The 9,976-nt window shown below is 37.4% G+C and overlaps 1 protein-coding gene across 1 annotated transcript in view; it reads left to right on the top strand.

Annotated features, from left to right (window-relative positions):
* Window positions 1–7,064, top strand: part of LOC119420511 (LIM domain kinase 1) — an 8,932-nt gene extending 1,868 nt beyond the window's left edge. Inside the window, exons 2-15 of the mRNA XM_037687919.1 lie at window positions 2,341–2,479; window positions 3,166–3,275; window positions 3,368–3,538; window positions 3,721–3,826; window positions 3,907–4,166; window positions 4,238–4,427; window positions 4,556–4,642; window positions 4,778–4,909; window positions 4,994–5,053; window positions 5,170–5,235; window positions 5,423–5,609; window positions 5,763–5,818; window positions 5,939–6,096; window positions 6,493–7,064. Of these exons, the coding sequence (XP_037543847.1) occupies window positions 2,341–2,479; window positions 3,166–3,275; window positions 3,368–3,538; window positions 3,721–3,826; window positions 3,907–4,166; window positions 4,238–4,427; window positions 4,556–4,642; window positions 4,778–4,909; window positions 4,994–5,053; window positions 5,170–5,235; window positions 5,423–5,609; window positions 5,763–5,818; window positions 5,939–6,096; window positions 6,493–7,045 (2,275 nt within the window). The 3' untranslated portion in view covers window positions 7,046–7,064. The remainder of the gene's footprint in view (window positions 1–2,340; window positions 2,480–3,165; window positions 3,276–3,367; window positions 3,539–3,720; window positions 3,827–3,906; window positions 4,167–4,237; window positions 4,428–4,555; window positions 4,643–4,777; window positions 4,910–4,993; window positions 5,054–5,169; window positions 5,236–5,422; window positions 5,610–5,762; window positions 5,819–5,938; window positions 6,097–6,492) is intronic.
* Window positions 7,065–9,976: the final 2,912 nt, after the last annotated feature.

Raw genomic sequence — 9,976 nt, 5'->3', positions numbered from 1 at the left:
GATGGATGGATGGATGGATGGATGGATGGATGGATGGATGGATGATGTGTGAAGGGATGGATGATGATGGATGGATGGATAGATGGATGGGTAGGTGGATGATGGATAGATGGATGGATGATGAGTGGAGGGATGGAATGGATGAATGTGTGGATGGATGATGAATGTATGACTGGATGGATATTTTTTACCTCATTTCCAATTTTTGTCATTTGTAAATATTTTCTCTAATTTCCTGTTTTATGGCATAATGTCTTCTTACCTGTTGGTTTAAAACATTTCAACAATGCAATAAGCAACAATACAAAATGTGCACCAGACGAGTTCAGTTTGAACAAAGTGTCTAAAAACCTGAGTGTGAGTCATTTATATGTAAAATGTCTTACCTTGTTTTAAACAAGAGAAAAGAAACAGTCAATACTTTTGTAAAATAAAAGTGCTCCACTGATTAACTTGAAATCCATTCTATACTATAAAAGTATTTTATTTAAAAAAAGGTAAAAGTACTGAACTGTGTTATAATTCTCTTTTTCACTCCCTGTTGGTGATAAACAGGACGTTGAAGGTTTTTGCATCTGTTCTTTTGTTGACAATTGGTTTTTTATTTTATTTCTTAGAAATATCCACTTGAAAACTTTCAGCTGCTTTAACACAGATCCACTGGTTTCGAATGTCTGCTTCAGCGACAACAGGTGTAGCTTTAATATTTTTTTAAACCAGAATATTTGGCGTTGCTCCTGGTGACCTGTTTGCATGTGGAGGAGTTTGCTGAAGTTATTAGATAATGTTAGCTTGCTTCCTCTCTGTGTTGATAAGACTTGAATTCTTTGGGTGGTTGTATATTTTATGCAGTTCTAGTCATGAGTTTGCCAACAAAATGCACTGAAAATTGTTCTCCCAAGATCCGACAATTGTTTAGATTGTTCATTTTTAAACTTTGTGTTAAATGTCATTTGTGCATGCCTGTAGACACCTCACCTCTCCACAGCACATAAACAGGGAAGGCTGCAGGAGGATGCAGTGGCCAAAATAGTTTCTTGTTTATTGTGAACAATTTTGTGAAATGTGAAAAATATAAAACTAAGAACAGTAAATCTAACAAGATTAAGTCAGGTCCTCTGGACAGATTGAAACTGAAGAAGACTTTTGGATAAAAGACAAAACATATCAACAAAGAAGAATCCGTCCAGAGGACTTGACTTAACCTTGTTGGATTTATCTACCAAGGGGCAGCTGTGGCTGAGTGGTTAGAGCAGTCGTCCTCCAATGCGAGAGTTGGGGGTTCGAATCCACCAGCAGTCACATGCTGAAGTGTCCCTGGGCAAGACACTGAACCCCTCATAGCCTCTGATGTGTGTCCCATCAGTGTATGAATGTGATCTAAAGCTCTGATTAGTCTCTTTAGAATGATTTGTTCAATTAGCTTTGTAGAGATCTAGTATAGTGCTGTATGAATGGGTAAATGAGGCACAGATTGTAGTGTAAAGCACTTTGAGTATCTTGAAATAAGATAGAAAGGCACTATATAAGTACAGTCCATTTACCTGGATTATTGAGCATGCATGAGGAAATTAAGAACAATAAGGTATTGCTTCACCATACAGATCATATAATGTATGCACCGACAAAATACAAGAGGGCAAACATACAATAGTCTCTGTCTGATCACTGGTGTTCTAAATGAAAACAAAAAGCCTAAAAATAATTAACAAAAACAATGTTTTAAACTGAATTTTGGACTGACTGAAAATAAAGTTGATATTGAACACCTTCAATGTTGAATTGCAGTGCTTTTATGTGGGGTCAAATACAGTCCTAAGCTTTATTAGTAAAAATAACTAGTTGTGTGGTTGTTCTGGCAGAACCAAACTAAGAATGCATTCTTTAAATCACAAACAAGATTACTTTAAACGCTGCATCTTTAAACCATGAGCTGAGATCTGTCCATCTGTTCACTAGAGAGAAGTGATGTCTAACCCAAGGATGCTGCAAACTTGTGTAAACTTACAAACTATGCCACAAACCTTCATTGAGAAAGGAGAAAAATAATCCGTGACAGTATCTTCTAAAATACTTGTCTAAAGGAGTATTGACAAATCTGTCAACAATTCACAAACCAACACCTAACGTTTACTACATTCTGTCATAGAAGATAAACACAGCAACCTTTCTTTGACCATGAATCTTTTAGATCATGGGTCAGCTTTCCTGGCATCTTTTCTATTGTTGACCAAGCTTCAATGGGTGTAACGTAAGCCATCCCTGATTAGCAGCATATTCTGAATGATTTTTTGTTATCTCTTTGTTCTTTCCCTTTTTCCTGCTTCCTATTCTGCGTAGGTGTTATGAATGTGGGTGCATCCTGTCTCACTGGTACTATGAAAGAGAGGGACAGCTTTACTGTAAAAAGCACTACTGGTCCCGTTTCGGAGAGCACTGCCACGGCTGCAAGGAAACCATTACAACAGGACTCATTATGGTAACATGATAATAAGACAAGAGCTGTTTGACCCAGTTTTTTTTTTTTCTTGAGTTAGTGCTGTACACAAGCAAAAAAATAGAACAATGATACTCCCCTCACCACACCCATGGCCCGATCTCGTTTGTGCATCTAAATACATTTTAGTTTTAGACACAACACCGCAAGTCTAGTTCACTTGCTTCAAAGCATTTTGCATTCAGAACGGAACAAATTGATTGACAGATTGTAAGCTATTTTAAAAATAGCTGGCTTATTGATTACTCAGAGCACCCGTTGTTCAATAGGAAAGTGCCCTCACAAAGGGCAACAAAGAAAAACTTGAAAAATTTGAAATGACACAAAACATGTGCTGTTAATGACCACAGTAAAAACACAACATTGTTTCTATTATAGACTCATGCTGAAATGTGATATTCTTCAACAACAATGAAGATTACCACATCTCAGCTTGCTATCAACTACTAATACCTTCAAAGCCTTCCTCTTGGTTTCCTTCTTATAGGAAAGCAAGGGCTTTTTGTTTATTTTAAAACACATTCTGAGGCTATCTTTAGAAAACATCTTTTGTGCGTGGACACACCAAAATAATTCAAAATAGAATAGAAGAATTCAAATAAAACAATCAGTCTTCCTAAATCTACAGTATTTATTGTTTAACAATACATTTTTTTCTTTATATTTAGGTTGCAGGAAAGCAAAAGTACCATACTGAGTGCTTCATTTGCATGAGCTGTGAAATGGTCATTGGAGACGGAGATACATACACGCTTATTGACCGCTCTAGACTTTACTGGTGAGTTCATAACAGAACGGTTAAAACGTACAAATAAGTTTTCTCATACAGATCTATTTTACTGGTGGATGCACATTATTTTGTCATTTCAGTGGCCACTGTTTCTGTCAGGGTGTTGTGCCGGCTGTGAGATCAATATCCCTTACCAAGAGGCCCCACATGGTTGCATTGGTGACTCTCCCTCCCACTGCAACAGGCCAACGAGGTCTGACTGTTGCCACGGACTTCAACCAAGACACAAAACCTCTTGTCACTGTGACAAAGTGAGTCTCTGGACTTCATGTATGAGTGAAGGGTTTCAAATAATTTAGACTTGCATCTGCATTTAGCACTTGTGTGTGTGCTGACCTTCAGCCTGCCTTAAGTTGTTTTGCTTGTTTGTTTTCCTATTATGTCCTACACTACCTGTTCTGCACCCATTCAATATTTTTTTACTCTGCTTCAGTTTAGACTCCCCTGTCGTCAGCCCTGACCTGCTCTCTTCTATCCAAGTTGGTGACCGAGTATTGGAGATCAACGGAATCCCTGTAGGCAACATTTCTCCAGAAGAGGTATCATGAATACAAGAGGTTGCAGTCATTTAGTTCAAAATAATCTGCTGTCAAAGCAAACATTGTATTCTTTTGTTTAGATAAAGCGTGTTGTCCAGGACACAAGCAGACCACTTCAGATGACCATTGAACACAACCCACAGTCTCCTCTTCAGTCAGAGAGTTCCCCAGTTAGCATTAACTGTCCTGACTCTTGTGGCCACGACAAACTTACTTCAACCCCAAAGCTCCCGAGTCTGGAGGAAGAGCCATGTACAAGAGAGGAAACAGATGAACAAAGGATAAGCCTCTCACCAACTCAACACCAAGGAAGCCCAGGGATTCGATCCAGGCACATTTGGTAGGTGCTGTCAGATGTATAAATCAATGTACTTCTCTTTATTTTTGTCCAATTTGTAATTTCTTTCTCAGGCGGAGTTGTAGTATAGACAAGTGTCCTCTGTCTCCTGGAGCGTTGTCACTTATTTCTCAAAGGAGAGACATGGTTCGCTCAGAGTCTCTTCGAGTAGACACAGGGGAACGCACACATCGCATCTTCAGACCCTCAGATCTCATTCATGGAGAAGTCCTGGGAAAAGGTTGCTTTGGACAAGCTGTCAAGGTACTGCAGATGCTCTCAGTCTTCACTGTGAAGCTCTCATTTCTTAATGTTTGACATTGTCAAAGGTCTGTCGGTTATGTTGAAGGCTGGGTTAAATCAGCACAGTGACGACACTTTTCACCGTCAAGGTAACGCATCAAGAGACGGGGGAGGTGATGGTGATGAAAGAACTCATACGTTTTGATGAAGAAACACAAAAGACATTCTTAAAGGAGGTAAGTGGTAGTCAAAACAGGAAAAATATGAAGATTGTTAAAGCATCAAAACAAACTCATACTGAAGTATGCAACAGATTTACAAAAACAATAAATCTAGTATTTATTTCACCAAATTCCCTTAAATCCTTACAGGTGAAAGTAATGCGTTGTCTTGACCATCCCAACGTACTCAAGTTTATTGGATTATTTTATAAAGACAAAAGAATTCATTTTGTCTCTGAATACATCCAGGGAGGTACTCTTCGAGAGACTATCATAAAAATGGTGAGTTAAAATTTGTTTTTATTCTATCACCATTAGTATTGACAGAACTCACAAACAAAGTGATCTGGTTGTAATCATGTGCAGGATGAGGGTTTTCCTTGGAGTATAAAAGTCGGTTATGCCAAAGACATTGCAGCTGGAATGGTAAGGATTTTTTAAATAATATAATATACTATAAGCCAAAAGATAAATCATGCTGTAAATATTTTTTACTAAACTGAAGATACAGTTGATAATATAAATATTAATTTCCCTTAAAGGCTTATCTACACTCCATGAATGTCATCCACAGAGATCTAAACTCATACAACTGTTTGGTCAGAGAGGTAAGCAAGTGGCCAAATGAAACACACAAAATACTTAATGGATAAATTAAGAGATTTGCTCTAATTAAAATTACATACAAATTTTAAGCACTGATGTTTATTGAGATGTGATCTATGCTTTGAATGATAAGCAAATGACAAAAGTTTTGTTGAATATACCTAACTTTCTTAAGTCTGTTTGCTTTAGAACCAGTCTGTGGTGGTGGCAGATTTTGGACTTGCCAGACTGGTGATGGAGGAAAGAAATCAGAGCAAAACATCTTCTCTGGAACGATCTCAAAAGGGGACAATGTCAGAGTTGCGTAAACATGACCGGAGGAAACGATATACTGTGGTAGGAAACCCCTACTGGATGGCCCCTGAGATGATCCATGGTGAGTTTCAAGGGTTTTTAGCAGTAAAGTTAGCAGAAATGTTTTGAATTAAGAACTCTAATGGCACGATGGGAGTTTGTAAAATTCTATTTGTAAAAAAAGTTTTCATTAGTAAATTTATGCTTTACATGTTTTTATGTTTTCACTTCTCAGGGAAAAGCTATGATGAGCGGGTGGACATATTTTCCTTTGGGATTATGATATGTGAGGTAAGAACATCAAAACAAACAAAAAAAAAAAAGAACCTCAAAAACTTTTTAAAATGTCTACTTTATTGTCAATCAAACGCTTACTGGAAAACAGTAAAAATCTCTTTTATGTTTCTTCAGATTATTGGTAGAGTGAGTGCAGATCCCGACTATCTTCCTCGGTCAAATGACTTTGGACTAAATGTAACAAGTTTCCTGCAGCAGTACCACCCTCCTGACTGTCCCTCTGCCTTTTTGCCATTGGCGGTCCTCTGCTGTGACATGGATGCTGAAAAACGGTATGATGGCACAAAAAAATGCTTCAAAAAAACATGACTTTAAACGTACATGTTAATTATTAGCAATCAGTTAATTAAGATCACCTACCTGAAGCCACAAAACCAAGTAATTGTTTAATATTGTTCATGTGTTAGAATTAGAAAATTGCACCAAGTCCAACCGATTCTAAAATTTGGGGCATATTTATGTGACTCAGTAGACATAATTCGATTTTGTCCATTCATGCCAGGGTGTTGTGGTGGTATGATTATTTTAGTTTTATCACCACAGATAGAGTATTAACATCATTTATTTTGGACAAGAGACTGTATTACAAGCAACCTAATACAAAATAAACAACTACACCCATATGTTGATACTTCATGCAATAACCAACAATATTCTTTACTTTTTAGTCCACCCTTTTCAAAGTTGGAGGAGTGGTTGGCCAACCTGTTCATGCACCTGGACATCAACCTCCCACTGCTTTCTGAGCTAGAGCAACTCTCTAGAGCTTTCTGGAAGAATCACAACCAAAACCACACTCACAACCAGGACAAGGCTGCTGTACCTCATGAACAAAGTTGTTCGGAGCCCGATGAACAAAGCCCAAGCCCTAAAGTTTGTTTGGACAATGCAAATAGTCACACAGAATCCAATCATGAGAACCATGGTCAAAATAGCACTTCCAAGAGTGATTTGAACAGTGAACAACACACAGATGAAAATCACTACACTGTGAAGTCTGGCTCACAAGACACAAACAAGTCTTGCTGCAAGTCTATAAGTGTGGATATAGACAATAGTGAGTGGGAAACCCACAAAGACTGTGACCTTGCAGCTCAACCAGATTCCCAGCATAAGCCCTTGCAACCACTGCAGGTCAAGAACCCACTGCTAAGTAAGTCAAGCAAATCTATAAAGACAAGTCAAGTGTTGTGGGACCGATCAACAGAAGAAAGCTCATAACTTTGTTTACTGTATCTAATGGCAGAGATAGGACACATATACAGCTCTGAGACCAGCGTTGAGGAATAAATACAATTTATGAGGGCATTTGTCCCTTACTGTGATGAACTTGCAACCTACCCCAGGGTGTACCCCCCTCTTGCAGGGAATGCTGGAGATGGGCACCAGCTCCCCCATGACCCAGAAAGGAAAAGGGAGTAATGAAGATAGATGGATGGATTTGTGCCTTATAATATGGATGATTATAGATTAAAAACTTGCAGAGGTATAAAATGTATCATTACAACCTGGAAAATACTCTGTTAAGTAAAAGATAGGACATACTTTGCACATTAGGTTGGACTCATGTTCCATCAACCATTTACATCTGGTAGCAGTCAGGACCAAACTAATTAGGAATTTAATTCATTTATTGGGAATTTTTCATCCTATTACATTGGCCATTATTTATTTGTTTAATATATGAAGCAACTGAAACATATTTTAAACAGCTAAATTTATAAAGTTCCCTAAAATGTAAGAATGCTCCTTGATGGACTAAGTAGTGACACTGTTTACTTATTAGTCATGTGAACATGCCCGCTGGATGAACTCTAGTTTGAATTTTGTCAGGAAGTTGTGAAATACATGTCACTTATGTTGCCTTGTTTAAAAGATTACTTGGATTTTTTTTTTTTTTTTTTTTTTGGACAAATGTGCAAGTTTAAATTTTGAGCTGTAATGAGCTGTCAGATTACGTCTACTGAACTGTTAACTGAATAAAATAATGAATACCTTCATATGACTAATTAAATCACTATTCAACAAGAAGACTGAAAAGGTACATATCGTATTTTTCAGACATTAAGGTGCACGAGATTATAAGGCCCAACATTAATGAATGAGTCTGTTTTCATACATAAGGTGCACCGGATTTCAATTCAATTCAATTCAAAAATACTTTATTAATCCCAGAGGGAAATTAAATGTTGTTGTAGCTCATTTTCCTTGTTTCATAAAAGAGTTGTTCTAGATGTTGATGGTTGTGGGCGGGAAGGATCTCTTGTGATGGTCCGTCTTATAGCAGATCTGAAAAAACTGGCCACAGATGTTGATCCGTTTACTTGCACTTGGTTGGCCTCCTGGGCTTCAGGACCACCTGAATGTTGGGCAGAAATCCTCCCAGGGCAATGGCCACTCCTCCCAGCAGCTTGTTGAGCTCCTCATCGCTGCGGACAGCCAACTGTAGGTGCTGATGGACGATCCTGTCCTTCTGCTGTCATGAGCCGTGTTTCCTGCTAGTTCCAGGATCTCAGTGGTCAGGGACTCGAGCACAGCTGGCAGGTAGATGAAAATGCGTCCACAGAACATCCTTTTCAACTCATTTGAAATTTAGGGCTGTAGTTGAGATATTACTTGAGCTTTTGAGATGTTAATCAGCTGCTGTTGGTTGTAGAAACTGCCTTGTTGCCATGGTTACGCATCATAACAAATGTCCAAAACTAAAAATGTTTCAGTAAAAATCCTTCCAGCTGCACAGCATCCGATACCAGAGGAAACAATCATCCAAAAAATGTGATTTACATCCAGAAAAAAATTAGACGAATTAAGCAAAACAATTGCATTTTGACAGATTTTTTTGAGCATCATGTTCCACATAAAATTGATTCGAGCTCAGTAAGCACAACCAGAATTAATACATAAGGCACACAGGATTATAAGGCTCACCGTCGATTTTTGAGAAAATTAAAGGATTTTAAGTGCGTCTTTAAGTCTGAAAAATACGGTATTAGGGGGATAACTTGAAGCCTGTGGGATCCAGTGACTTTTCAATTTGATGGTATGGTTTGGGTCCACTTGGTTTTACTAATTAATTAAATTTGTTTAAGGTTTTTGATTTTAATCTTAAAATGTTTATATCCTGATTATGTCATTCAATTTCATAATGGCAATGTGAGAAAATGGACAAACATGGTTTAAATAACCACAACACATGGTAAGTCTCAGCAAAACTAATTAACCAATAAGTGCAAACTGAGATTTTATGGGAAAGCACATGACGTCACAGTGTTTACGCTCGACATTTGCTAATTGTCTATTGAGCAAAAAAACAGTATATATTCTGTCTAGTATATGCTTTAGTGCTAGATGAAGAAGAAAACAAACAAACAAACAAAAAAACAAGTAATAATAGGTCTCAGTCAGTGATCTTCATTTCATACTTACCTTTTTAAGGTTAAGAACCAATAAATGTTGGGAAAACTCACAAATTTGAAATAAATGAACATTAAGACAAAAACACCAAAGTCTCTCTCTTGTTATTCGGTATTAATAAATTTTACTCAAAGTTTTGGAAGCTTTGAGTACCAATATGTCGATAAAAAATATAACCCTGCTAAGAATCAATAATTCTTATCTTTGTCATTTCATATTTGTGGCAGAAATATGCTGTAATGAGAAATTTGTCATTTGCAAATTAATGTTAATGGAAATTTATTAATGTTACTGACCGATGGATAAAAAGTTTTTCTCATGACATGCTGAAAAGTTTTCATTTATCCTTTTGTTTTCTCTAGCATCCTGATCCACCTGTGTTTTGTCTGTTTGATAGCATAAAGCATAAAATAGCCTAAACCTAGTGCTAATTAGCTAACTGGTTACTTTCACTGAGTGGCACACAATAAAAATTAAACCCCAACGTTCAAACTTTATGCTTAATATCTCCGAAACCTCTATTTTTTCAAGTATACACCAGCCAAAATATTTTAAAGAAATATTTTAAACAAAAATGCTTCTTAAGCTAGCTTACCTCGTTAACAAACTCACAGTGAAGGCAGCGTTCAATGACGTTCAGGTGAAGTGTAAAAACGGAATTCCGGCGGGATTTTCGCCATATTTTACAGCGTGTTGATTTGCGTCTTCGCTCCGCCCGAGTTCGTTGTTATGGCTTGT

The sequence above is a fragment of the Nematolebias whitei genome, chromosome 14 (assembly GCF_014905685.2).
Source record: "Nematolebias whitei isolate Nwh7 chromosome 14, NemWhi1, whole genome shotgun sequence".
Taxonomy (NCBI): domain Eukaryota; kingdom Metazoa; phylum Chordata; class Actinopteri; order Cyprinodontiformes; family Rivulidae; genus Nematolebias; species Nematolebias whitei.
This window is presented reverse-complemented; position numbering and strand designations above follow the sequence as displayed.